The sequence below is a fragment of the Penicillium verrucosum genome, assembly GCF_028828655.1.
Source record: "Penicillium verrucosum strain IBT 35672 chromosome Unknown utg000003l_segment0_segment0, whole genome shotgun sequence".
Taxonomy (NCBI): Eukaryota; Fungi; Ascomycota; class Eurotiomycetes; order Eurotiales; family Aspergillaceae; genus Penicillium; species Penicillium verrucosum.
The window spans coordinates 3276567-3304044 of NW_026643212.1; the positions used below are offsets into that span (position 1 = coordinate 3276567).

General features: G+C 47.3%; 14 protein-coding genes across 14 annotated transcripts; 8 read left to right on the plus strand and 6 right to left on the minus strand.

The window, feature by feature from the left end:
• Positions 1-912: 912 nt before the first annotated feature.
• N7516_008876 (Rieske [2Fe-2S] domain protein) lies at positions 913-2310 on the plus strand (the record flags this gene model as incomplete). Its single annotated transcript, XM_057221595.1, has 1 exon — positions 913-2310. One exon carries the CDS (start codon positions 913-915, stop codon positions 2308-2310), a length of 1398 nt encoding a protein of 465 aa, XP_057071867.1.
• A 281-nt stretch (positions 2311-2591) lies between these two features.
• Positions 2592-3248, minus strand: N7516_008877 (uncharacterized protein; the record flags this gene model as incomplete). Its single annotated transcript, XM_057221596.1, has 3 exons — positions 2592-2701; positions 2771-2878; positions 2960-3248. 3 exons carry the CDS (start codon positions 3246-3248, stop codon positions 2592-2594), a joined length of 507 nt encoding a protein of 168 aa, XP_057071868.1.
• Positions 3249-4740: 1492 nt separating this feature from the next.
• N7516_008878 (uncharacterized protein) lies at positions 4741-6304 on the plus strand (the record flags this gene model as incomplete). Its single annotated transcript, XM_057221597.1, has 2 exons — positions 4741-5109; positions 5159-6304. The coding sequence occupies 2 exons, from the start codon at positions 4741-4743 to the stop codon at positions 6302-6304; spliced, it is 1515 nt and encodes a 504-aa protein (XP_057071869.1).
• An 808-nt stretch (positions 6305-7112) lies between these two features.
• On the plus strand, positions 7113-8480 carry N7516_008879 (uncharacterized protein; the record flags this gene model as incomplete). The annotated part of the gene is made up of 3 exons (XM_057221598.1): positions 7113-7203; positions 7254-8116; positions 8172-8480. 3 exons carry the CDS (start codon positions 7113-7115, stop codon positions 8478-8480), a joined length of 1263 nt encoding a protein of 420 aa, XP_057071870.1.
• A 414-nt stretch (positions 8481-8894) lies between these two features.
• On the minus strand, positions 8895-9847 carry N7516_008880 (uncharacterized protein; the record flags this gene model as incomplete). Its single annotated transcript, XM_057221599.1, has 3 exons — positions 8895-9501; positions 9744-9776; positions 9831-9847. The coding sequence occupies 3 exons, from the start codon at positions 9845-9847 to the stop codon at positions 8895-8897; spliced, it is 657 nt and encodes a 218-aa protein (XP_057071871.1).
• A 2386-nt stretch (positions 9848-12233) lies between these two features.
• Positions 12234-12923, plus strand: N7516_008881 (putative isochorismatase family hydrolase; the record flags this gene model as incomplete). The annotated part of the gene is made up of 1 exon (XM_057221600.1): positions 12234-12923. One exon carries the CDS (start codon positions 12234-12236, stop codon positions 12921-12923), a length of 690 nt encoding a protein of 229 aa, XP_057071872.1.
• Positions 12924-13442: 519 nt separating this feature from the next.
• Positions 13443-13631, plus strand: N7516_008882 (uncharacterized protein; the record flags this gene model as incomplete). The annotated part of the gene is made up of 1 exon (XM_057221601.1): positions 13443-13631. The coding sequence occupies one exon, from the start codon at positions 13443-13445 to the stop codon at positions 13629-13631; it is 189 nt and encodes a 62-aa protein (XP_057071873.1).
• Positions 13632-15213: 1582 nt separating this feature from the next.
• Positions 15214-16397, plus strand: N7516_008883 (uncharacterized protein; the record flags this gene model as incomplete). Its single annotated transcript, XM_057221602.1, has 3 exons — positions 15214-15545; positions 15662-15917; positions 15975-16397. 3 exons carry the CDS (start codon positions 15214-15216, stop codon positions 16395-16397), a joined length of 1011 nt encoding a protein of 336 aa, XP_057071874.1.
• A 791-nt stretch (positions 16398-17188) lies between these two features.
• Positions 17189-18835, minus strand: N7516_008884 (succinate--CoA ligase (GDP-forming) subunit alpha). Its single transcript, XM_057221603.1, has 7 exons — positions 18608-18835; positions 18514-18542; positions 18334-18460; positions 18212-18274; positions 18124-18149; positions 17985-18067; positions 17189-17916 (listed from the first exon to the last, which is right to left on the minus strand). The coding sequence occupies exons 1-7, from the start codon at positions 18766-18768 to the stop codon at positions 17416-17418; spliced, it is 990 nt and encodes a 329-aa protein (XP_057071875.1). The 5' UTR covers positions 18769-18835; the 3' UTR covers positions 17189-17415.
• Positions 18836-19041: 206 nt separating this feature from the next.
• Positions 19042-20820, plus strand: N7516_008885 (Elongator subunit ELP3; the record flags this gene model as incomplete). Its single annotated transcript, XM_057221604.1, has 2 exons — positions 19042-19345; positions 19397-20820. The coding sequence occupies 2 exons, from the start codon at positions 19042-19044 to the stop codon at positions 20818-20820; spliced, it is 1728 nt and encodes a 575-aa protein (XP_057071876.1).
• A 538-nt stretch (positions 20821-21358) lies between these two features.
• N7516_008886 (uncharacterized protein) lies at positions 21359-21880 on the minus strand (the record flags this gene model as incomplete). The annotated part of the gene is made up of 4 exons (XM_057221605.1): positions 21359-21436; positions 21513-21605; positions 21712-21769; positions 21843-21880. The coding sequence occupies 4 exons, from the start codon at positions 21878-21880 to the stop codon at positions 21359-21361; spliced, it is 267 nt and encodes an 88-aa protein (XP_057071877.1).
• A 322-nt stretch (positions 21881-22202) lies between these two features.
• Positions 22203-23188, minus strand: N7516_008887 (1-(5-phosphoribosyl)-5- ((5-phosphoribosylamino)methylideneamino)imidazole-4-carboxamide isomerase HIS6; the record flags this gene model as incomplete). The annotated part of the gene is made up of 3 exons (XM_057221606.1): positions 22203-22486; positions 22543-22729; positions 22889-23188. 3 exons carry the CDS (start codon positions 23186-23188, stop codon positions 22203-22205), a joined length of 771 nt encoding a protein of 256 aa, XP_057071878.1.
• A 165-nt stretch (positions 23189-23353) lies between these two features.
• On the plus strand, positions 23354-24321 carry N7516_008888 (uncharacterized protein; the record flags this gene model as incomplete). The annotated part of the gene is made up of 2 exons (XM_057221607.1): positions 23354-23692; positions 23755-24321. The coding sequence occupies 2 exons, from the start codon at positions 23354-23356 to the stop codon at positions 24319-24321; spliced, it is 906 nt and encodes a 301-aa protein (XP_057071879.1).
• Positions 24322-24414: 93 nt separating this feature from the next.
• On the minus strand, positions 24415-24946 carry N7516_008889 (uncharacterized protein; the record flags this gene model as incomplete). Its single annotated transcript, XM_057221608.1, has 3 exons — positions 24415-24558; positions 24593-24718; positions 24836-24946. 3 exons carry the CDS (start codon positions 24944-24946, stop codon positions 24415-24417), a joined length of 381 nt encoding a protein of 126 aa, XP_057071880.1.
• Between the last annotated feature and the right edge of the window lie 2532 nt (positions 24947-27478).

Here is a 27478-nt window from a genome sequence, read left to right on the forward strand (position 1 = left end):
AGACTATGGCTTTTCAACTTTCTTTAAACACATTCAAAGGATAAAAATACTAGCAAACATGGGAAAGATTGAACAGGTCACTTTCCCCCTTTCAAGGATGGACAACACCGAGGATGATGGTGGCGGCCGGAAGCCCGCGTTAGGCAAAAAATTTGCCGTCGATAGTATATTAACCAGCCTTTTCATAAATTACATTTATTACAGACCTCGCAAGCGAGAGTCCAACTTTTCTTTTAGTACATTTTTACATTGATCACCTACCACTTTACAAACCATACCTAATACGAATAGAGATATAGAGCAGCAGCTTTAACGGGAAACTGACTCTCTATCCGATCAATCCAAGCCTAATATTCGGCCGAGTAACTCTTGTAGTATTACGACTTAAATTTTCAACCTTACTATCCACCTAATATAAGATATAGAAATTTTAGAGGCGTCCCTAAAACTTAGCTTTAAATTTTTATAAAAGCACTAGAATAGTAGAATTTTAGTAGTACAATTAAAATAAAGGGTTGTAATATAATATTGTTAAGAAAAAGAATCATTATATAAGTACCTTTTGTATGGTTTGCCTAGTAAAAGGTACAGTGCCGTTTGGGTGGCATACCTGTGGCGGACCGTATTTTTTGAAAGGTTTTTTTACAGTGGTCGATTAATAAGTGGCCTACAGGTTAGTTCTCACAGGGCATTGAATATGCAGTAATCATAGAGATAGCGACCAAGGCTGGGGTAAGAATTTAAACCACAAACCTCCTATATAAGTGCCCCTATATAAAGGACCAAATCGAAAAGTGGAACCATAATACAAAACCATCACGTGATCGTTAAAATCAATCGAGGCGAAAAGCCTCAAAACAACCCCATCCAATTACGCCAAACATCCCTCAAGCGACGCTTGCCAAAATCAAGATGTGGATCAACTGCGGGAAACTCTCCGACTTTACGCAGGCGCGATACGTGGTCCGTCTGACCACAAACAAGAAAGTGGTCTTATTCCGGCTTCCGACGATCGACAAATCAAGCTTGAAATCAAACGAGACCAATGATGGCTGGTCGTATTACGCCATGGAGGCAGAATGCCCACATGCCGGCGGTCCGATGGCCGACTCCTCAGTTGATATCGAGGACTCGGCATATGTCGTGTCATGCCCGTGGCACGCATACGATTTCAACGTAGAGACCGGTGAATCGAGCGTCGGTATCAAGGCCTGCACGTTCCCCGTGGATGTCCGCGGCGAGTTTGTTGCGCTGGATTTCCCCGTTGAGGATGGGGTTAGCGTGGGTCTTGCTAGTGTTGACCCTGTTAGTGAGAAGGTTAAACTCAAGCACCCGCGACCTGCGGAGAAGGCTGCTGCCGCCACCACCACCACCACCACCACTACTGCTCCTTCTGTTTCTGAATCTTCCTCTGCGGGTCGAGAGGATCCCGGCATAGCGACTTATCTCGGCGAGGACGCGACGCTATGTGACTGGGCCGCGCACGTTCTCAATACCGCCAATCCAGAGCACAAGATCGAGCTGACTACACATCTTTTCTCTATTTTCGCTGCTAGAGAGACTTCCGATTCACCCATGCCGCTTGGCAGGGGCACTGTCGCCCCGCCTGACCAGCCGCCACGCGAGAAAATGGAAACCGTTGACCCGGGCCACATGCCGAAGGCAGGACGAGGCGGGACCTTGAAGAGCCGCATTGCCATGCTCCATGCGCTGGCCAATATCGAACTCTGGGCCATTGATCTGGCTATTGATATCTGCATCCGCTTCGCGACGTTCCAAACAGAAGGCACGTCCCAGGAACTTCCACGCGCATTCTTCTATGACTGGTTGAAGGTCGCGAATGACGAGGCTAAACACTTCTCCCTCCTCCGTACTAGACTAGAGGAGATGGGATCTAGCTTTGGTTCGCTTCCAGTTCACCACAGTTTGTGGCTATCGGCAACTGAAACTGCATACGACCTCCGAGCGAGAATTAGTATTATCGCCCTGGTACACGAAGCACGGGGGTTGGATGTCAACCCCATGACGATTGAGAAGTTCCGCAAATCTGGTGATGGTGAGAGTGTGGCGACGCTGGAGATTATTCACAACGATGAAATTACACATGTTACTACTGGTCACCGGTGGTTGACGTGGATCTGTGCCCAGGAGGGAACTGATCCTGTTCAGGTTTTCCGGTCGAATGTGCAGAAGCATTTCAAGGGTCCGATTCGGGGTCCATTTAACGAAGAAGCACGCTTGCAGGCTGGAATGGACAAGCGCTATTATGAGAACTCGTGTGTTCCTAGTGCGGGAATTGCAGCTTCATGACCCGGGACGTGGTGATGAAAGAAAAGGGAAACGCTTTACGTTGAAACATGATGTCACGCGGTTGATCAGCGATTTGATCTGCTAGTGTATTTTTTTTTTTTTTTTTTAATATCCCAATCTTGAACTAGCAGAATGTACATAGAAAGAAAGTAAGCATTTCATATTCATTATTTCGCTGAAATCGCTATTAACAGTAAACATTAGGAGGTCCTGACTCCCGAACCATCGATCATTAAGTGCCATTAAAAGAGCCAAATCATCCAAGCGACCGTGGGGAATATCTAAACGTATTCAGCCTTCAGCTGGACCTTGGAGCAGCTGGAGGGGATGGTGGGGGTGTAGTATCGGTTCAAGTAGAACAGCTGGGGCGCATTGTGATACCAATCACAGACTATTTTGGAGATGTTAATGCCATGGTCTTAAAAATGAGGAGAAAGGACAAAGACGGGGGTTTTCTTACCCAGCCAGCCACCAAAGCCGTTGCTTTCCGACCATTGGAAGTTGTCGCCCTTGATGGAGTATCCCGTGCTGCCGCCGCTGCCGGCGTTGATAACCATTGGTTCCCAGGCTAAAGAGAAAGAAAATATCAGGTTAGTCTAGACTGCAATGTGACAGGGAAGATTTTTCCAATGTAGCTAGCGATACTCACAACCATAGTTGGTGTTTCCGGTGGCGATTAGTCCCCAAGAGAATTCAGACTTCAAATCAGCGAGTGCATTCGTTCCATTCAGATAGAAAGGACTGGCTGTGCTGGCGTCCTTGGTAAGAACGGCGTCGTTGAGACCTGCGCCCGTGTGGTAGGCGTAGACATATAGGTCATTGTGATCCGCATTGGTGGCGCCAGTAGACTTGAGGTGGAAGTTTTTGGACTGTCTGGTAGTGAGAGGAGCTGCGATGGCAGAAGTAGCCAGCAGAAGAAGTGATGCGAGGAACTTCATTTTGGGGGTTTTTGAAGTGAAGGTTTTTTTTGGTGAGAGGAAGGGTTGACGGGATGTGAGAAGTTAAAAAGGTAAAGGGAAGGAGGCTGGAGGTTGGGTTGGAGATATAGGAGGCTGGGGTTTGAAAAGAAATAACAAGAACATCCAGAGGGGGAGGTGGTGATATTTATGTGCATGGAACTTGTTTACGGACTTTTAGATGTGGAGATATACACTATCATAGCATGTCTTGTCTATTCTATAGATGATTTTCTGAATTACTTGCTCTTTTGGAAATTAATAGTGAACTCCATTTCTGTATAGACCCTCCACTCAGGAGTTCACATTCTAAAAGACCGGGCAAAGAAACACCCACCAAGATATGATCAGCCTATTTACCCTATTGATCGCTGGAGGTCATGATGTCAACGGAACAAGTGATGTGTTGGAGTGGCGAAAATCTTACTCCATCAAGCCTAAGTGGGACTGGGGTTGCGAGGGAACTAAACAGAACTAGAGAATTGGAGGGGAAGTGAGACATTGACATTTTTATTCGGCTTTGGGCATCTATGAGAAGAATTACCATGTTTATTATCTTCTTCGAATCTCAGCAAACGAACAAGCTATTTCCATCATATCATATGACAGTAAAAGATGATAGACTGAGACAAAGAGGAGGATTTACTGTAAGCTGCCGATGGTGGAGACGTTTTCCGAGTCCGCCTGTCTTCTTCAGGAAGTCGAAGTCTCTACGCCTTGAAGTAATATGGCCGACTATTTAAAGGTTAACAAACTAGTTCCACCAAGACAATGGTGTTATAGCTTATTTATTTGAAGCCTTAGACATCGTACCAATGTACTAGATCTTATGTCTCCAATTGAAGTTTATGCCTTAAGATGCGTTGATTTTCCCTGGCGCGACCAGGGGTTTTCAGATTAATTAGATCGGGTACATCACAATTACCTCTACGGAGTACTTTGTAGAGTAACTAGATTAAACAACCTAGATTGTAGGAAGCATGATCGTGGATCTACAATACTCCTTCTATCAAGTTCGATCATTTCCCGTGAATGCTAACGGTATCAACGTTGTTTATTTCCGACATTCTTAGATAATCTCTCTTAAACCAATTCTACTTAATATGTAACAATTCAATGACCAGAAAAGCACTCCAACGTTATTAACAATATCTTCGTCTGGTGCAGCTGGCACTCTATCAGCCTAAAACTTGAAGTGATCACATCGCTTGAAATGTTTTAGAATGGCGAACAATATCTCCATGAGAGAATAACTGATAACTCTCCAAGAAGTCTTAAAATTGCACAAGCTCCTCGAAGACAACTACAAACGAAAGCGCGCCCCACCAAAACAAACGCCCCAAGACTTCCGCAAGGTTATCAATCTGCTTGGCGCAGCGGAGGCTGGGATCACCCCCCGACATCGGCTACGGGCAATATCTCATACAGTTGCGATGTTTCTCTTCAAGCCTGGAGTACTATGCGACGTCCAACAATGTTTTTAAAACTCGTGGCGTTGCTCCTGGTGACATGCGAGTCACTGGCTGATATCCCTCCGCTGTATCGGTCGCGACCATATGACCTTGGAGCATTCGACCGATGGCCTCACCAGCTGTACCACTCATCCAACGCGATTGGACCTATCCTGAATATTCACGAGGAAAGTGGACAGTGCTATAATGAGAGCATTTACACCGTTGTGCCCTACTGGGGAAAGCAAGTGAACATTCCGGGAGTAATGCTTCTCGATACAAAAGGGTATCTCGTCTGGCACTCGACCGGGTATGTCACAGCAGACGTACAATCCTTTCGAGGAGAGGACTATATTGTCTCCCTTTCTATAGATTCAAGCTATTATGCATTGGTAAGTCGTCGATTGGCGTCACATTGGGAATGGTTCTAATCTCTTTTAGATAAACTCCCGCTACGAGGAAGTTTACCAAATCCGTTCAGGAAACGGATGGCAGCTCGATGCCCATGAGCTAACCTTGAGCCCCTCAGGGACAGCACTGCTGGTTATCAATGGTGTCTTCGCGGTGAACCAAACGACGTTCGAGGCACCACCGGAAGTCGATTTTATTCTGGATGCAGGGTTCCAGGAGATCGAGGTCCAGACAGGAGAGGTATTATTCGAGTGGCGAGCATCAGACCATTATACCTTTGAGGAGTATTATCATTTCCAGCCGGGCGATGGGAAAAGCGAAAACACCGCGCCGGATTTATTCCATGTCAACAGCATCGAGAAAGACGATCTTGGCAATTACCTCATCTCCTGTCGAATGATGAGCTCCATTGTCTATGTGGATGGTCGAACCGGTGCCGTGATCTGGAAGTTAGGAGGAAAAGGGAATATGTTCAAAGACCTATCTGGTGGCGCGATAGATTTCAATGGTCAGCACCATGCCCGGTTCCACGAAAATGGTCGGATTGTTTCAATCTTTGACAACGGGAACTGCCCCGGCCGTCCAGTAACAGGTCCAACCCGGGGTCTGACGGTGGTTCTGGATACAGAGAAGATGACTGTGCAGTTGCAGCATGAATATATCAGCCCGAACAGTGTTCTCACGGACAACAGTGGATCGATGCAGATTCTGGATAGCGGCAATGTGGTTCTAGGCTTTGGCCCGAACGCGAACTGGGCTGAATACGCATCGAATGGATCTCTGCTCTGTAATGTTCATATGGGTCCCGAGACATTCTTCAACAGCGGGGAGATTCGCAGCTACCGGATCTCGAAGAGTGCTTGGGTTGGTCATCCTCAGACCATGCCGGAGATTTCTGTGGATGATGGACGAGTGTATGTGAGCTGGAATGGAGCCACGGAAGTGGCTATGTGGTCTCTGAATGGGATTGATATTGAGGGTGTCGGGGGAGAATCAGTCATCTTGGGGAGATTTCCTAAAGACGGCTTTGAGACGGAGATACCTGTTCCTACCAGCCCGACGGGTCGGTATTTCTTTGTCAGTGCTCTGAATAGAGCCGGTCAGGTTCTTGGGTCAACTTCTATGGTGCAGTGGCCTTCTAAACCTAGACAAGGTATTGTATACCAGGGTGTTTGAAGTTCTAGCATAGAAAATGCCACCCTTCACATCCATGGAGGTAACTGTCATGGCAACTCCCGGATATTGAGGCCAGATGTCACTTTGTCTGTATTTTGTTCATTCTTCGTATAGAGTACTTGTTTTATCCTCTATTTTTAGACCTTTGAAATGCTGTACCTAGGTGCGCTAGTTAGTTAACTGACCTTCTGCACCTTTAGGAAATGTAAATCATCATAAATCCTATTCGATAAACGTTACGAATTACTTTCTATAAATTCCTATAATTAAAACAGTACATGCACCTATTATAAATTAGCTTGATTTTTCTCCGCCAAGTGTGAAGTTGCTGGGATGTTCAGGGGGTTTCCCCCTGAATCTAATTGGAATGATGTACACAGTATATAGTACGGAATACCACAAATCAATGATTCATTGATAGCGAAACCTTCCAACTACTGTCGGATGTCAACGGATAGCTTGATCTATAATTCAATATACATACGATCGAATGTTAGAAACGTTTAAAATGTTGTTTTGATCGATTCACATAACTTCTAGGACCCACAGTTGAATCCCGAAATCTCTTCGCGCCCCCTGACGCGTTGTCTGATTAGGAGATTATCCAGCCTAGCCTACTCGTTAGGCATCGATCATTCTACAACATACAACTGTTGTAAGTTTTATAAATCCTGAAATTCTGGAAATTATCTAATTTTGGTACAAGACATCCTTGGATAACAGGTTAGTACCCACATATGTACCTGTTCGATTACATTTGACATTAGACATTGACAAGACTAGCACTGCTTTTCCGTACTAAGGCATCATGGATCCCTCTACATATACAGATCCTGAGCTCACTTACCAAGATCGGTTGGTGATCGATGCTATCGTTGAGCCTCAATCCAGTTCAAATGGTAACCGCCCCTGCATTGTCGATCAGATCAATAAACTAACAAAAATCCAGATAAAACAAGTGCACAGTCATTGGACAAGCTGAGCACGGAAGAAACAATCCAAAAGCTTCACAATCTCAACGATCCTTCTCATGTAGAATTTGATCCCACCATCTCCCAATTCTGGGATACCCCGCTGCTGCGGGCCAAGTTACCCGCCCCTATCCAGAAGTACGTGCTCACGCCATACATCAACTGGGCAAAGGGCATCGCGCGATACCAGACCGATGTGGTCATGGTAACGCACCTTATTCTCTACTTCACCACTATTGTCCCAAGTGCTGCATTCCTATATTACCGATTTTCGTACCTCCACGGTGCCTTGCACTGGCTCATGCAAGGCTTCTATTGCGGCGCTTTCACCCTGATGAAGCACCAACACATCCATATGAATGGAGTCTTGAACTCAAAATTATATCTATTCGACACGCTTTTCCCGTACCTGCTGGACCCCATGCACGGACACACATGGAACTCTTACTATTACCACCACATCAAGCACCACCACGTTGAGGGTAACGGCGGAGACGATCTGAGCACAACAATGTACTACGACCGCGACAGCGTCCCTGACTTCCTAACCTATGTGGGTCGGTTTATCCTTTTCATTTGGCTGGAACTCCCACTGTACTTCTGGAGAAAGGGCCAGTTCAAGTATGCAGTCAGATGCGCCTTCTGGGAGGTAGGTAGTTACGTTGCTATTTATATGCTCTACAACTACGTCAATGCGCGCGCTACGACGTTCGTGTTTATTCTTCCGCTCAGTGTCATGCGCCTGGGCTTGATGGTCGGTAACTGGGGACAGCATGCTTTCGTTGATCCCGCCGATCCTGATTCCGATTACCTATCCAGTATCACGCTCATTGATGTCCCGGTGAGTTTCCACCAGCCTGTTTTAACATGTAAGAACTGAGACTGACAAATATCAGAGTAACCGATTCTCTTTCAATGACGGCTACCACACTTCTCACCACTTGAACCCGCGTCGTCACTGGAGAGATCACCCTGTCGCTTTCCTTAAGCAGAAGGACCTCTATGCTAAGGAAGATGCTCTGGTCTTCCGAAACGTTGATTACATGTTCATTACTGTGAATCTACTTCGGAAGAACTACGAGTTCCTGGCTAAATGTATGATCCCCATCGGTGATCAAGTTAACTGGACCATGGAGGAACGAATGGAGGTGCTGCGTCGTCGGACGCGAAAGTTCCCCAAACCGTCCACGAAAAAGAGTGAATAAAAGGTGTTGCCTTTGAAATCTTATGCCCGATAGACAAGCCTGTTCTACGTTCTTGATTTATTTGTATCTAGAAATTTCGCACTGAAATGTATATTTTACCAAGAGGTATTAAGTTGTAATTTATCTCATTTACATGTGTTTTGTGATGGCCGGCTCGGTGGTGAAATACTTATAGAGAATAAGGCACACGAAATAAGGAAGGAAGATTGACATTGTAGAGAATGAGCTCGTCTTGGATTCGCCCATGGAGGACTATTAACCGGCCCCAGCACCAACCACGTTGAGGTGCGAGCTCGTCACCAGGGTTCTACCTACTCTATCTACTCTGTATATACATGAAGAATCGAATAACAAATGCCAGCCGCCCCCCCCACATCGTCGTCGTCGAAAGTCTGAACCCCTGCTGGGTAGCTTTCACTTCTGTCGCTTCAAAAGGCGAAGGGAAGCTGGCGAAGGAGTCAGGTCCATCTTCCGCTTACTAGGCACACCGTCAAATGGGCCGGACCTTGTCGACTCTCGCGTGCGACGAGGTGTATCTTGTCCACGGTGTCCTCCTTCTCGACCCAAAAGATCCAGCTCGTCCTGGAACAAGCCTGTTTTTTCTAGCGCTCGTGTGAATTCTTCCTTCTCCTTGGCGTTTTTAGGCGGGCTGGCGATGAAACGAGATGCATCCTGGACCGGCGATTTCGAAGTCTCTGGGGAAGACTTCCCGCGCCGTGCTCTTTTTGATCGCAGAATCGGCATCGAGTTGTCGGTTTGTAAGTTATTAGTTATTAGACGAAAGTCATTGCCTATTCTTAGCTGTTTTCCTAGCCACGGGGCCGGCTTATCAAAGCATGCCATAAATTGCCCGTTAGGAATGTCGTTGAGACGACAGGAAGCTCTGTGGCAGATAAGATTGCGTTTCGCATATCCAAATATTGCCTTTTTGGCCACGGTTGACCGAGGGGATCGCATCACTGAATATAGAACCTTGTGACCACGCGGGCCACGCTGCAAGCCCACAATAACACCTTCGGAGCTATTTTACGATACATTAGCCTCTGTGCATATATAGGCAAGGATCCGCCAATATAGTTTCCATGAGAATCATGGTTTACTACTTACGGGGTATTCTCCGGGTTCCCTTGTTTGGAGGTTGCCCTCCTCCAAACAAGATAACTGGCCCATCGATCGGGGGTGGAGAATTGGACTCCTTAGCAGAGGCAGCTTTGTCTGTAGAGATGTTACAATTAGGGTCAACGGGAACGGAGGGGGGCATACCTTGCGTCTGATTGAGGCCTCTTCTCGCTCGCCCTGGAAACCCAGTCAGTAATGGATGAATATATGGAATACGATAATTCAACTCACTGCGAGGAATTTACCATTTTGCCACAACAACGGAAGGCCCTTTATATATATATATATATATATATATAAAGGAATGTCGAAGGAATTTACTGAAACGGAGCAGTAATACTGAAGCAGTTGGGAGGAAAAAGAAGAGAAATCAGACAGCAGAATCAAGAAAGTATTTATACGGCAGACAAGGTAGGAACTATTGTAACTAGTTACCTGTTGGGATCATATCATATGACCTTGTTTGTCAGGACTGTCTGTCACATGTCAACTACCAGATAGTCTCCTCTCTCTCCTCTCCTCTTCTTTTCCCCTTTCCATCAACCATCATCATCCAACGGTGATGATCAGCAGTTAGCACTAATACCATTTGCATTGCTGATCTCTCTTCTCCTGACTCGCTGTCAGTATCTTCCCTCGGCCATGTTGATGCCTTCGGTCTCCCGCTCCACCGGGAAATGTCTGATTTCATCAGCTACAGTAACGATAGGTTACCCAGGTACCCAAGGTGGTGGACTTGGAAGGTGCCCCTGGTAGGTAAGAGCAAGAGCTGAACAAGGACTGAACAAGCAGTGAACAAGAAGTGAACAAGGACTGAACAAGGACTGAACAAGGACTGAACAAGGACTGAACAAGGTCCAGCCAGACCCAAGGTTCAACCACGAGCTTTTTAACTGCAACAACTTTAATATACGCCATTGGAGCTGGAATTACCGCGGTTGCTGGCACCAGACTTGCCCTCCAATTGTCCCTCGTTAAGGGATTTAAATTGTTCCCATTCCAATTACGAGACCCAAAAGAGCCCTGCCTTCCTTGGATGTGGTAGCCGTTTCTCAGGCTCCCTCTCCTGAATCGAACCCTAATTCCCACCACCATGGTAGGCCACTATCCTACCATCGAAAGCTGATAGGGAAGAAATTTGAATAAACCATCGCCGGCCCAAGGCCATGCGATTGGTTAACTTATTATGATTCACCAAGGAGCCCCGAAGGGCGTTGGCTTTTTATCTAATGAATACACCCCTTCCTGAAGTCAGGGTTTTTAGCATGTATTAGCTCTAGAATTACCACAGGTATCCATGTAGTAAGGTGCTATCAAATAAACGATAACTGATTTAATGAGCCATTCGCAGTTTCACAGTACAAGTTGCTTATACTTAGATATATTGCTCGTCTGTTTCTATTACTCGAATTTCGTCTGTAAGGGAAACAATCTTGTCTTCAATTGCCATAGAACTCAGGGGTTCCATCTGGAGTTCTCTTCTGAGGTCGTCATCTGGGTTCAATCCCATTTTCGCGCCACTTCCGCACACTTGTGACGAGGTCGGGGCGCAGACCATTCTCACTAGGTCCACGCAGTGGAAACAGGTGAGGCCCAAGGACTTGTAGTCAGATTGACCCGGTAGCTTAAGCTCTATAAACCCGCCGAACGTTTCTGAACCATGCTTGCCTCTCGGTGCCAGACTTTGACTGATCATGGACGGTTGGTGGAGAGCACGTCGGTCAAGCTGTTCGTCATCGATAGCTGAGGCTCCCCGAGTAAAGTCCCCATAGACAAACTCGACTGCCACACTTGACAGGCAAATTGTGTCGAGGAGTGCTCTGATCTGGGCAGTCGAGGTGTATATATGGCTTGGGGGGTTCGAGGGACTGAACAAGGATTAAACAAGAAGTGAACAAGGACTGAATAAGAAGTGAACAGCAAGTGACCTCTGTTAGACGTTGTGGTCTAGAAAGTAGGAGGGAGAGAGCAGCTGGCCTACCTTAGTAGCCCTTGTGTCATGTCATGCACTATATATATCGGAGCCTGGTCTATCTGAGCGTAATGCTCAGATATAGTGGTCTTTTGGCCGAGTTTGTAACTCGCCAGTCCAGGGGCAGGTTGTGACCTTGCCTGTAGATCACGAGATACAACCTTCTTTGATTTCCCTTTGCCACACGGCTCACAATCATAGTGCTCTGCTCCGACGTCACAGCCAAGCTTCTCCTTGTTAATCCGGCCTTTATAGCTTCCTACATGGCCTAGACGGGCGGTAGGCAAGCGCTGCCGAGATCGTTACATAAGCACTGCCAACAACTGGCTTTGGCTTAGGATAGGTACCTGGGCTAAGATGAAGCCAACTGGCGAAAAAGATCTAGAATTAGGAAGTGAAACTTTTCTTCTCTGGAAGGGGTCAAGAAGCTAGAAACTAGAAGCTGGAAGGCTAGTCCTTGTACTAGGCAATCACAGAAGTTTTGACGACTATGTATCCAAAAATATGAAGTTATCAAGATTCCAACGTTGTAAATGGGTTCCAGGTTGATTAGTGAGCAGGGTGACTCACGAAAAAGCCACAGCCCAAGAGCCGTATGAAACCCTTCACCAATATCTCGAAGAGATCCTAATAATCAACAATTAGAATCCCAAACTGACAAAATGGCGTTGGAATTTACTCTTCCGACAGCTTTGATCCTGATAGACAACCAATCAGGCTTCTCCGATCCAAAGACAATATCCCATTGGGGCGACACACGATCCAACCCGAATTATGAAACCAACCTTCAAGCATTTCTCTCCGCATTCCGAGTTGCAAGATCCTCATCTTCAACCCTGCTGGAGGTGATCCACGTTTTTCACTCCTCCACAACCCCGGAATCTCCGTTCCACCCCTCCAACCCTAGACAGGGTATCCGTCCTCTAGACTTCGCCACCCCTGCCTCAGATGGATCAGAGCCTGTCTTTTGGAAAAGTGTCAACTCCTCTTTTATCGGTACTGGGCTTGAAGCGCATTTGCGGGAAAAGGGATTCCGTCAGCTTATCATTGCTGGGTTGACGACTGATCATTGTGTTTCAACTACTGTACGAATGGCCGCTAATCTTGGGGTTGTGGATCGGTATCTTGGAGATGGACCTGTCCGGCTGAGATTGGATGGGACTCATGAGAATGATCCAAAAGTCGATAAAGGGCGTATTGTGCTTGTCGGCGATGCCACGGCTACCTTTGGGAAGGCTGGAATTGATGCAGAGACTATTCAGAAGGTTTCTGTCGCTAGCCTCGATGGTGAATTTGCGGATGTATTTGCCACAAACGAGGTTATTGAGGCTTTGGGCAAGATTCAAAACTAGCAGGATAGTGTCTAAGAATATATTGGTCTTCATTCCGAGTAGTTGAATTCACGTGAGACTATATCTCCTTCACATAAACCTTAGGCTATCTCGATCGTGAAATTGGAAACGAATGCCATGACAATTTAAGATACCCAAACCGATGCTCACATCTACTCATAACCCGTGCAGGTCAATCAACTCGTTGGGATAGGTTTTTGATTCTATAATGAATAGCATGTAGGAGCGGGCCGTAACATAACCAGTTGGAGAAGGCCGAATCAGACGGCCGTCAGGAATAGCAGTAATTGAAGCTTTGCCAAGAGTAGTCTTTGACTGGAAGTCTCGACAGCCGGGGAACCACTGGTGACTAAGATTGCCCGCCTTCATGCACAAACTGCGCAGAAGAAGAAGGCAAATTAATTGAACATCACCCTCGATGTTGATTTGCTCCCTCTTTTCAGGAACAGTGGCAGATTCACCCGAAAACTCTTGGACGTGGCGCGCGAAGCCACCTGATTCACCAGACGTCTCTTAGGAATGCATATTGCGTTTGGAATTGGGAGATTCGGCGTCGGAATCGAGGCTCATAGAGTCGAGATCGCTAGTCGGGTCTTTAGCTTCGCCCTTGTCGTCGTCTTACAATGGAGCTCTGACAGTTCCGGAACCCGCCTAGTCAGGGCTAGCATGCAAGGGCGCGTCAGCAGTATCCGAAACTTCGACTTCTAGGCGGGTCCTAGGTCTGAGATCACGATTATTGTTAGGCTCAATCCGTCTCTCATCGTAATAGCGAATCGAGAGTTAAACACTACGGGTAGCTGAAAATGGTCCAAGGTTCGATATATCGAAATCCCTATTCTTAGGCTTAGTTCCACCATGTTCCCGGATGTGATCGCAGTATTGCTCGAAGTGATGATACCACTTGGTGCACTTCATGGCTCTCTTTTTGATATCTGGGTCAAGTCCGAGAGTTTGACCATCGGAATCTAGTTCTAGCAGACTCTTCACGGGTTCATGCTTCCAAAGAATTCTCGTTGTCAGAAAATAGCTCTTTTGGACTTTCGACCCAGAGCCGTATCCACCGAGCTGCCGAAGAGAGTAATCGAATGTAGGTTGACCTTAAGGGTATCCGGAGTAGGCCGATTGGCCCTTTGGCCATACTCCTACTGCAACATTGGTTTCCTTTGCATGTATTTCCCACTAGTGAGTTGTTGAGGGAAGTTTGACAAGGATTGACCACAATGCCGGAGGAATTGCTGTTATCCAGTATGATTAGAGTTGGAACTCAGCAGGTCATCAGTGGGAACTTACTTAGACTCTTGCTAAGACACGTAGGATGTAGGTGTGACTTACAAAGTATGAAAAAACCGTGAAAACCGTGAAAACCGTCAAAACCATTAGTGTAATTGTCCCAGCGAGAGAAAGTGGACCGGGTCGTACCTACAAGGCCGAGAGCAGCGGACAGAACCACAGAAAAATCGACAAATGAAAATGTCATCTTGATGAAGTTCCAAGGTTGTGATGATTGGAGAACTTGACTGAAGTCAGGTAGGACTAACGGAATAGGAACGTTTCTGGCAGTCATCTGGGGGAAGGCGCCCTTGGGGTGGAACTAGGCAAGAGAAAGGCTCAGTCTGTAGCAAACAAGCAAACAAGCAAGCATACTTGGGATGATGCTCCAACACAAGCGACTATAGATCAATATACCAATATATATGTGTGAGATTCTCCAAAGTAGCAAGGTCAGTCGGCATACTTCTTTATATATTGCTCTTACTATGTTCTGACGTCCTGAAAGTGGTGCTCAAAGACACTTGCTTCTTACTTTGGAATCGGCCTTTCTTCACCTCACTCTGAGCTTACTCTCACTTACCTCTTACTATGTATTTTAGCCTTCTTCACTCTCACTTTCACCTCGTTTTCAGGCCGATGCCCTATAGTGAGTCGGAGTATACAGGGTCCTATTTTACTGTAGTATCTTTGTTCTTATGTATAAATTATATCATTTATTGAATAGGCACACAGGCAAGAGCCACCCGCTACCCAATACAGCGTCCGAAGAGCTCCAGGCATGAAGAGTAAGCTTTATAGGTTGGAATCAGTCTAATTTAGGATTGCTTCTTGTTGACAAACGGAGCAAATCCAAGGGTATAACCCAGCCATTATCTTATTTAGGCATAGTAGATATAGTCCTGGAAGTCGGAGCAGACCCAGAAATTGACCAAGGGACAACATAAAAGAGCCCCCGTTGACTGCACCTTCTCTTTTCCCCCTTCCCTCTTCATCATCTCAATCCCCAGGTGACTTCACAATGTGCGCTCCTCTCTGGGTCTGGCTCTTTGGACAAAAGGAGCACAGTCTCCGGAAGCTCTACAGAGAGCTCCGTCACATGCTGCCTGGTTATATCTCAAACCAGCGTGCCGATATTGACCTCCACCCGATGGATTTCTGGACAGGGGACACCGATCCTTCCCTTGTCCAATTCTTCACACCCGACACAGACACCAACTTCAAAATCGCCAACACTGCACTCGACCCCGAGGACCCCGTGGATGACCCCTTCACGTGGGTTCGGGTGATGAAGCACACTCAAGACTTCATCCCCCAAGAGATGCACCATCAACTCCATCAGGCATTTTTGAAGTACCTCCGCAAATCCCCTGGGGGCAGCAACCCCCCCCATCTTCTGGCAACCGGTCCCGTGAGTATAAATACCCAATAGAAGAAACCTCCTAAAGGCTAACTTTGGATAAATGTAGTATGTATGGAGAAGACCATAGTCTCTTCAACAGCAACGACCGGCACGGCTTCACCATTCAAATGGGAGCCGTAAGCGCCGATGCAAAGTCCGCTCACCAGCTCGTCGTCATGAAGAGCAACAACTGCTACCATGACACCCACCCGTCAGTTGGAGAGCTCGTAGCACTTGTTCGATGGATGCTTAGTGGAATCAAAAGTCACAAGCACCAGGTCGGCAGGTACCACCGACATGAGCGTCCCCAACTTGACTTCCCGGTAAATCCTGTCACCCTAAATTACTTCCCAGGCCATGATTGACTGACTCTTATGTAGACAATGGTCATTTCCTTCCTCCCTGATGCTCGAGTTCGAGTTTTGCATGGGTATTTCGACAGCGGCCGACTCAAAGTGGCCTATACCCAGGCACTCAACTTCGATGCGGAGGACTACGCTGACAAGATGGATGTCCTACTTCAATGGGCGTGGCCCCTCATTAATGGGGACACCACCAAGCCCATCCCCCTTCCCACGATCGAGGATGATGAAGAAGACGAGTGGGACGAGTGGGAGAAGTGGGAGCTCCGATATAGGGAGGACAGCGAAGACGAGTTTCTGGGGGGTGAATTAGAGGGGGGTGAATTAGAGGGGGGTGAATCAGATGAGGGTGACAGCACTGAGGTAGAACAAGACCTCAGTGACTGTGAGTCGGAATCCGAAGAGGATGAGAGCCCCATCAGGGGGAGGGACGATGAATAGAGGGGTGGGGAGTTCGTGATGTCTGCGGACATCAAAAGAGAAATCATACAGAAGCTGGGGGAGAAGATGAAGATGCGAGAGTTGACCGGAGCTTAAAGGCGAGGGGGCTAGGACTCAGAGGCACCCTGGGACCTAGTCTATCCTTGTCCATGGGCAAAGGCAACTGTTTTTCATGTAGTGGCAACCCGCCACACAGTTCTGTATTTGTTCATTTATTCTGTTCATATACAAATGCACAGATGATGAGAGAGACAATCCGTCAGTCCATGTTCTTGTAGTCTGACTTGTAGAATTGTACCTAGGCAATATCTGTAGGCCACACACAAGTGAGAAGAAATAGAAATGGAAATGTAGATCAAAGGAAATAAAACTTAGGCCAAACAAAACGAGTGATAGTAAACCATCGCTTAATTTTGTTCATATCAGTGACAGGAAGCGGGCCTCTTCTGTAATGCTATCAACCATGATAACCTGAAATAGAACTGGAGGTATTTCAAGAGATCTCGAATATCTGGTCTGCCTCCCATAGGCTCAGCTGTTCAAACTGAAATATTGGCCCCATCCCTGGAATTATATGGACTGGTATCAAATTTCACTTTCTTCGAGAACTGCGACTGCTAGCTGCCCAGGTGGCTTTTGTTCTTCTCTGCACTTCATGCGGGCTTCTAGGCCCATATATTTTACCATGGGTGTCCGATATGAGGATTGGAATGAAAACAGGTCGAAGTAAATAGTGAGGGAGGAACCGCCCAAGGAGCCTCCTTCGTGGACTTGAAAAGGATGGTTTCCATAAATTTACATATTTCTACCATCTACTCTGCACAGGCAGCACAAAGTAATAATTACACGAGCATGATTACTTCAAGGATCTCTAACACAAAGGAGAAAAAGAATACAGGAGCAGCCGAAAAGGAACAGCCCATAAAACCCCATAGTATAAAATGGCACATATACCTCAGATCCCCGTCTTTAAAACCAGGAAAACAAGACACGCGATGCATCAAAAAGGGCGACAATCTTAAACAAGGTCGCGCTTGACGAACTCAGCAAGAAGGGTCTTTCCGAGGGAAGCAGGGCTGCGCTCGACGATGACACCAGCATCGGTGAGAGCGGCGATCTTGGAATCGGCACCACCCTTACCACCGCTGACGATGGCACCGGCGTGACCCATGCGGCGGCCGGGGGGAGCGGAGATACCGGCAATGAAAGAGACGGCGGGCTTGTTGTGGATGTTGTTGGCCTTGAAGAACTCGGCGGCATCCTCCTCGGCGGAACCACCAATCTCACCAATCATGATGATACCGTCGGTCTCGGGGTCCTCGAGGAAGACCTTGAGGCAGTCAATGAAGTTGGTGCCGGAGAAGGGGTCACCGCCGATACCGACGACGAGAGACTGACCGAGACCAGTGAGGGTGGTCTGGTTGACGGCCTCGTAGGTCAGGGTACCGGAACGGGAGACGATACCGACACGACCGCGCTTGTGGATGAAGCCGGGCATGATACCGATCTTGCATTGACCCTATTGAACAAGATGTGTGAGTATTTGGCGCGACTCGAGTTAATGTAGAAGTTGGAGTGGTAGCTTACGGGAGCGATGATACCAGGGCAGTTAGGACCAATCAGGCGGGTCTTGTTCTGGGTCTTAAGAATGTCGGTGATGCGGACCATGTCTATATGGAATCAATCAGTTTGCGCACTTCAAATTTGGTAGTCGATCGATCCATACCGTGCTGGGGGATACCCTCAGTAATGCTGTTGGACCAGAAGCTGTTAGAAAAAGTTATTTGCAAGGGGGAGGTCGATTGAACACGTACCAAACAACGAGGCCCATCTCAGCAGCGATGGCCTCCTCGATACCGGCAGCGGCAAGAGGGGGGCTAATTGCAGTTAGCATCGTTTTCCTGGTATTTCGAGAGAATATGTTGATTGATCATACGGAACGAAGATGGCGGAAGCTGTGGCACCGGTCTCCTTCACGGCATCGCTAACATTGGCGAAAACGGGACGGTCGAGGTGCATGGTGCCGGCCTTCTTGGGGTTGGTACCACCGACGACATTTGTGCCTGTTCTGTGTAAGCTATTGTTTGGATGTGATCGCGGTTGGACAAATATTTACCGTAGGCGATGGCCTGCTCAGCGTGGAAGCTATGTCGAGGTCAAAAGTAAGCATTATGCGCGTGCGATAATGAAAGCGCAAAGATTGCACTTACGTTCCCTGCTTTCCAGTGAAACCCTGGTAGAGAACGCGGGTGTCCTTGTTGATCTTAAGGTTGTTCAAGGTCTCGCTGTAGGCAGAGGTGGCCTGAGTCCGACGCTGGGTGGCACCGACATTGCGAAGGGCCGAGAGGGTGTTACGGCGGAAGGCCTGCATTGCTGCAAGATTGTATGTATGAGGGGAGAGGTGAGGTATATGAGGTGAAGGTGGAAGGAAAGAAAAGGACAGGATGAAGGGCAAGTGTTCGGGATACGCACCCGGGAGTTTTCGCTCGGGACAATTATTTTACTTAAGCGGAACTGAACTCGGACACAGGCCTCGGCGACCACATTTTTCGATCTAATCAACCTCAACCCCCACTAACTACACTTCATCGCTTTTGGTTATTGAACATACTTCCCGCCTAGGCGCGGTGTTATTCTCTTCACCATGGCTACCATGACTATGACCTCGCAGGAAATTAAAAGGGCCGCCAAGAAGAATGCAAAGAACGTCCCAGAGAACGAGCGATTCATGCGAGCATGCTCCGACATTGCAAATGCTCTCATTCAAGACTATGAGTCGCACAGAGACTCTAACAAGCCCAAGAAGGATCTCAATCTCAACAAGTTGCGGGCTACCTTTTCGAAGAAGCACAGCTTGTCCAGCTCCCCGCCACTGACGGCCATTATCGCGGCAGTACCTGAGCACTACAAGAAATACATCCTGCCAAAGCTGATTGCGAAGCCGATCCGTACGTTTACATCCAAGTGGTAATTCTGGATATTGCTAACCTCGTTTATAGGAACCTCCTCTGGTATCGCCGTGGTGGCGGTTATGTGCAAACCCCACCGATGCCCCCACATCGCGTATACCGGTAACATCTGTGTCTATTGCCCTGGTGGCCCCGACTCCGATTTCGAATACTCGACTCAGTCATATACTGGATATGAACCAACCTCGATGCGCGCGATCCGCGCTCGTTACGATCCGTTTGAGCAGGCCCGAGGACGTGTGGACCAGATCAAAGCTCTCGGTCACAGCGTGGACAAGGTAGAATACATTATCATGGGCGGCACATTCATGTCGCTATCGGAAGATTACCGAGACACCTTCATCTCCCAGCTTCACAACGCGCTGAGCGGATACCAAACGGACAATGTTGACGAGGCCGTGCTGGCAGGCGAAATGAGCAACGTGAAGTGTGTGGGTATCACAATCGAAACCCGGCCAGATTACTGTCTGGATACACATCTGAGCAGCATGCTCCGCTACGGTTGCACGCGGTTGGAAATTGGTGTGCAGAGTCTGTACGAGGACGTTGCGCGAGACACCAACCGTGGACACACTGTAGCGGCAGTAGCTGAGACGTTCAGGCTTGCTAAGGATGCCGGTTTCAAGGTTGTCAGCCACATGATGCCCGATCTGCCTAACGTTGGAATGGAGCGCGATCTGTTCCAGTTCCAGGAGTACTTCGAGAACCCCAACTTCCGTACCGACGGTCTCAAACTCTACCCCACGCTTGTCATTCGAGGCACCGGTCTCTACGAGCTCTGGCGCACCGGTCGTTACAAGAACTACACACCCAACGCACTTATCGACCTCGTCGCACGCATTCTTGCCCTAGTTCCCCCGTGGACCCGTATCTACCGAGTCCAGCGTGATATCCCCATGCCACTTGTTACCTCCGGTGTGGAGAACGGTAACCTGCGCGAACTGGCATTGGCGCGTATGAAGGACTTCGGTACAACCTGCCGTGATGTCCGCACGAGAGAAGTCGGTATCAACGAAGTTAAGAACAAGATTCGTCCATCGCAGATCGAGTTGATCCGCCGTGACTACGCTGCCAATGGCGGATGGGAGACTTTCTTGGCATACGAAGACCCGAAGCAGGATATTCTCATCGGATTGCTTCGTCTGCGCAAGTGCAGTGAGACTCACACATTCCGTCCCGAGTTCACCGGCCAGCAGACGAGTATCGTCCGCGAGCTTCATGTCTACGGTTCTGCTGTGCCGCTTCACGGACGTGATGCCCGAAAGTTCCAGCACCGTGGCTTTGGAACTTTGTTGATGGAGGAGGCGGAGCGTATTGCCCGCGAGGAGCACGGTAGTCGCAAGATCAGTGTTATCTCCGGTGTGGGTGTGCGTAGCTACTATGCTCGTCTTGGGTACTTCCTTGATGGTCCTTACATGTCCAAGATGTTGGATCCATGGGAGGACGAGGAATAATTGCCTGCAAGGAAACAGAAAAATCAAACAAAACAAAAACAAAAAAGGAAACCAGATGCCCAGAGGCTCGGTATCTGATTTTGCATCTACTGGCGTTGGCGGTCTCACAAAAACTTGATTTTCTTCTCAACGAAGGACAAATGATTGAATGTCTATACCAAATTTTATCTTTAGATGCATCCAATGGACAAAAAATGAGATATCAAAGAACTGGAAATAATCATGAGTGTTCTATGTACAAGTCGCAGGTCGGCCATCTGTGTATTCTAGCAAAGGAGACCGGGAAACCTGCCCGCCAACGCCTTTCAAGTGATCCTACTCATCTATAGCATAGATGAATTCAGGTCGCACAGAGTAGAAATGGGGGATTCATACTCCAGAGAATCGAAAATATTCTCTCAGCCTCGAATCACTCCCAACGCATCAAATTTGAACCACCGTGTTGTACTCAAGAAACCCCGAGATATAAGCTCCAAGATTGAAAATCGACAGATAAAGGTGTCATGAAGACATCGAAGGAAAAGGGACCAAGGCAATTTCAATGCAGTGATATAGCACCTCCCCTACTGTCTCGCAAGTGAAGGTAAGCCTGGAAACCGCAGAAAACGAAGAAACCCTATGAGCCCGAAAAGCGCATTGTCAGTAACCGATTCCTTTCCTCGTGCAACGCTTAGAGAGGGGGAATGACGTACAGCGTAGACGATCACAGCGGTGTAAATTGAGGCGGCGACTGCAGGGCCATCTTCGGGTTCCTCTTTTGATCCGGTGAATGCGTGGTTGTTGCTCTATAATTAGGATCTTCGCGTTAGCCGATGAACCCCATATTACGTAGGTCCGTGACAATGGGTCTTCGGAGGGTTTGATGGGTAAGCCAGAGTCGGGGAGACGTACGTTGTATAGCGAGCCGAGGACTGAGAGGATGACGATTGCGAAAGCGGAGATAACAACACTATACAAGAAACATGGTGTTAGAGCAATAGCACTTTCGATGGATGGATGCTGTCTGGGATGGAGGAGCGTACCAGGACCAGGCGTTCAAGGCAGAGACGACAGGCTTCATGTTGGCGATTTGATGATAGTTAAGGGGTGTTGCAGAATGAGTGGGATAGGTAGTTTGTTGGAGAAGGGTGGTCACAAATCGGCTAATACAGAGAGTTGAGGTTGAAGACTTGAGATACGGAGGCGGGCGGGCCTTCAGTTGATGCAAGCCCCTAAGCCGCTTTGGGACAAGTCCAGACACACCTGTGACTCGTCTCCTCCTTGTTGTTTTTTTTTTTCCATCTAACTATTTGATCAAATAGTAAACGAGGATAAGGAAATATTATTTAGCTGGGCATAATCTTTTTGATACAATCTATTTGTTTTGTTTTTATGTCCTATTTTTAATGCGTTTTGTTCCATTCGATACATTCATCGAACGTCACTCCAGAGCCGCCAAAGATATCTAGAGCGCTGCCAATCGTCAAATCCACTTTTCCTTTGCTACTGATGTGGACCTTTTCCAGATCTTGTAAATGGCGTGCACCTCCTGCGTAGGTTACAGGGATAGTACACCATTCAGCCAGTCTTGAAACAAGTTCCTCATCGACGCCTTGTTGCAAGCCCTCTACGTCTGCAGCGTGGATTAGGAACTCGGCGCAATATGGTTCCAGCATTGAGATAGATTCTACACAGAGTCAGTGAGCCAACAATCAACCTGGGTTCAGCACTAGCAGGATATACCTTGGTTGATCTCCATCTCTGTGATGGTTTGCCAGCGGTCCATCGCAACGAACCAAGTATCGTCTTTTCTGCGGCAGCTCAGATCCAAGACCAGCTTTGACTTGTCGCCGCCAAGGGCAGCAAGGACCGACTCGAGCCGCTCGAGAGAGAACTTGCCCCCAGGGAACAGGAATGAAGTGATGATCACCTATTGCCCGCATTCCACAGATTAGCGTCATCGGACTCTTGCTATGATGGAGCACAACCAAACAGGAATTGGAAGTAAAAGGATAGATATTGTTTTGTTCTCGGCCAAGCACAACACCAAGCGAACAAATAGTAATTCGTCCGGAGTCAGATTGCTTACCTTGTCTGCGCCTTGATCGATCCAATATTGCGAATTCTTGTCGGTGATACCCCCGGCCACTTGAAGCCCACCTGGCCATGTCTTCAACGCTTCCTGGGCTGCCTCTTCATTCCCTGGTCCAAGCTTCACGACGTGCCCGCCGCGCAAATCATGCTTCTGATATAATCCCGCATAGTGGCTGGCCGGGAACTTGGATACATAGTTGGTCTTCAGGTCTGTGGCTACCTGGCTGAGCGTACCACCCACAATTTGCTTGACCTGCCCTGAATGCAGGTCAATGCAGGGCCTAAACTTGGTCATTTTTTATAGTGAATTGGTGAATAAGTTGATTTACTGACGATCTCCAGGGCTGTGAATCGAGGGGCGGCTTATCCTTATCACACGTGATCTAGAGCTTAGTCCGAAAAACTTTTGGGCCGAGACGCGAGTGTTCGATTTTATAATTTAGTCGACAGCATATCCACCATGGTCGTGAAACGAAAGAGAGAAACTACTGTGGTTTCCAAGCCCAAGACCAAGGAAGACAGCCCACCTCCAGTGGACAATGCGCAGGACGTATTCCGCAGATTATTCGAAGCGCAATTCGAGCCACTCGATTTGCCAGCCTCTACCGCCAAATCTACAAATTCGGATGAAGAAGAAAATGAGGATGACGATGACTCTGATCTCTCTGGGTCAGAGGGTGACTGGGATGGGAATTCCGATATCAGTGACGAGAGCAATCAGGTCGAGGTGGTCGAGCACACGGATGCCTACGCGGCACCAGAAGACAGAATGGACAAGAAGACTTGGAAAGCGTTTATGGTATGTGCCAGATCACCAGGTCTCAACGCATTGAAAGTCAATGCTAACGCTCAAACCTGCAGAGTGGAAAACTGTTGTCCGACTTAGATAAGCCGAGCACCGAACCAGAACCTACATCCAAAAAAGAAGAAGAAGAAGATGCCCACGACTCTGCAAACCTCAAGCACGATCTTGCATTGCAAAGACTACTTAAGGAGTCACACCTTCTCGACTCCGCCGATGACCTCGCTCCTACTGGAAAGAACCGTTTGAAGGCTTTGGATATGCGCATGCAATCTCTTGGGGCCAAAACGTCGCTCTATGCGCAAACTAAAATGCCTACCGCGCACCGACGAGGCATCAAAGCTAAGGCTACCTCAAAGGAAGACAGGCGCCGCCAAGAAGCCAAGGAGAACGGCATCATTCTCGAGAAGCCTAGCAAGGTACAGAAATCGAGCAACAACGGGCGAAGAGAGCGCGGTGTGGTCGGATCGTCCGTGGGCAAGTTCTCAGGAGGCACATTGAACCTGAACAAAGACGACATCGATCGCGTCCAGTCGTCAGGACGCCGTATGATGGGTGGGAGAGGAAGGGGCAAAACAAGAGGTGGCAGAGGGGGCGGTGGTAGGGGTAGAGGCGACAAACGCTAAGATCACGATATTTGAGAAGGCTTCTTCTCCCATTCTCAGGCCAATACGCTTCTTCGTGTGGAACTGCCCACCCGCGCCACTTCAACACAAGAGCTAGATGGGTTCATGATCCATAATTGCATCTCGCGCCATGTCCCCTCCGATCTCGATCTCTCGTGGGTCACGACCTACAACTTCAATCTCAACCCGCATATCATCCTCGCCGAGCCTCGTTACCCCAATACATGCCCAAATGGGCTAATGGCTCGGTATCCATTTCTTAAAATTCCACACCATCGGCCTCGAGAGCCTCATCGTTGATCGGGACGTGGTACGAGTGCAGCCGAAATACCTGCTCCCAGCTTTTTCCTCCACGGTTCTTCAGACTCAGATCCACGTTGGCGAAAGCCTGGTCGATCTGTGCATTGATTTCTTGGTGGGTCACAAAGGTTCGCAGGTCCCAAACGCCTGTTCACGATGTTATCAGCACGATCTATTCATTCAGAAAGCGAGGCCTCGTGATTCGTGTGGATACTTCGGCCTGCGTATTCGATGCGATCACCAATGCGGATGGCTTGGGTGTAATAGAAGTCTCGTTTTGCTTTCTAGCCCCAGCCGTCGCAGTTGAAGTATTGGAGATAGGCATATTTAATAGAGATAATGAAATCCTTTACGGTCTATAGGTCTTCGGAAATGTGTATTCTTGGACAAAAATCATAATACCCAATCTAAATAATAAATGAACAGTCGGTTACAGTTCCACGTCTACATCTAGTCAGTGCTTTAATATCTAAATACACTTACTTGCACTCGTCAATAGGAGCGGTTGGGCGGAGAATGAGAACACGGACATTCCGATATCCAGCAAATCCAGCAATTTGGTTACGGCTGTACTAACGATGATTTTAGAGACGCAAAGATCGGTCATTCATTTCTTAGTTGGTTTCATAACAGCAGGTGTGTCTACACCGCTGCATCGGCACTTATGTAGCTAATATATATTTGTAGGTCATTATTAGGGCTCATTATTTGACCCCATGAAAAAAAAAAAAAAAAAAAAAATTTCTTACACTAACTACTCCGTAACTTGCAATGTTATAAAATGTCTTTGTATTTCGGTCTGGCTATGTCTACTTGTATTCCCTTTGATCCGAACAAAAACCGAACTATAATTCTGTCATGTATTGAGCATGGTCGTGTGTACTTATTATCAACCTTAAACTCTAACTATAGATATGTACCTAAGTACATATATATCGTCCGTAAACAATTATATCTTTTATTTAGTTCAAGCCACTATCTTACATTGAAGTAATCGGACTACTCGGGCCAATAACTCTCAAAGCCGAATTCATCACGGCTCGGAAATTTAGACTTCCAAATAGACGTATAAAAAGCGTTCTTGGATACCCGTTTCTTGTTTCACCTAGACTAGTAGAGAAATCTAGGCCCTTGGCGCTGTAAATACTCCGAGAGGTGCGGACGTCCCGCCAAATCCTCACGTTTGGGCCAAATGTGCCAAGAAATCCCGAGTGGGGCCGTGAATGTCTTCCGCTTCTTCCGCCGTAAAAAGGATACGCTAGTCTACATTAGGCGGAATAACGGATGGCTTATTCTTTAGTTGAATATCTAATGTGTCATCATATTAAAGCTTATACATAGAAAACTCGTTTTGCACGTTTGTAGTCAGCTGTATTCTAACTACAGCATTAACATGGGGGAGAAGAATACCGCCCAAAAGAACATATCAAAATACATCTACACAAACTCTGTCGAACTGACCACCAATAAATACGTGACAAAAGTGTATATGCAGCCGACTATTCTTGTAGGGTAAGTGCAATATAATATAGTTTCCACAATAACCTCCTTATTGTGAGACATGCATCTTCACGCCACAGCGTTATCAGATTATGATATCAGTAGGATAAACTCACGCAATCGCAGGATTCACCGATATGGGCCGTTTTGAGGATCCTGCATGGCCCCCTCAGGATATGCATTCAGGAAAGAGAGCGCGTCAGTATCCCGGTCCACGGGGTCCTATCTATGTTGTAGGTTTTTGTTTTGGCCCCAACGACATAATGCTAAGTAGGACCATTACGTTGAACTCCTCCCCAAAAAAAAAAGAAACTTAATATTGAGCAGCAATTCAAATGTTTTTGTTAATAGAGGAAACTCGGGCGAAAATGATGGAATGATTGGTAGTTTCGGAGGATGACATTTAGAGGACATCATTTCATATTATGACGACATGCTGGGTGTCTTTTGTTGTTGATTAGCCCTGCATTCTTAGCAGGAAGCTCTGGAATCCTTTACAACATATATTAGCTTGTGTGTGTGTCAGCTTCCTTTGGTGTATTCAGAAAGCTAGGGGCTACTTCGGATCTGCAAATCCCCTGGTCAAAGCGCTTGTTTATTGAAGCGCTAGGCCAAATAGTTTAGACACAGCCTCATGTGTTCGTAGCACAGACAGATTTGAAATTATCAGCTCTGCTTTCATTGCCACTATCACTAGATCTATGTCACTAGACTGGGTTTCAAATGAGAATAGTCGCACCTGTCAGGGGGATCTACTACATCTGCCAGATTTGAAAGCTATAGTAGATAGAAACTATTGTTTCAAGAATTTGGAGAAAACGCGGAAGGTAAAATCCAATTCTGACAGGACAGTTAGAAGAAAGAAAAAGGAAAGGAAAACTTGTATCAGGGGGGCCATGGAGTGCTTGGCAAGTCAGCAAATGTGGATTGATGTCAACATTGGAAGAGATGAACTTTTCTGCTCCAAGACCCATGCAGCAGCCATAGCAGACATTTAATCCAATTACATGAAGTTCTTGGACATGTATTCATTGTATAAGGAGTACGGAGTATATTAATTATTTTCTCACTAAAGACGCTTCTCAGCTCCGTTGCGACTTGTGGGGCCAATATCTACCGGATTAGGAGGCTTTCGATATTCTTCACGTAGATCCTCGCTACAACAGCACACGGGTACTTTACCAAATCCAGATGTGCGTGCAATGTTATCATCACAATAATTTAGGCCTCCGTCCATAAAAGGAGTCTTTTCAACATACAACATGCATGATATGACCCGAAAGGCTTAGAAGGTTTGGAAAGGATTGAAAACAGCTGCAACTCTACTCCAACTGAGGGGTCCAGACCCCTATATTGT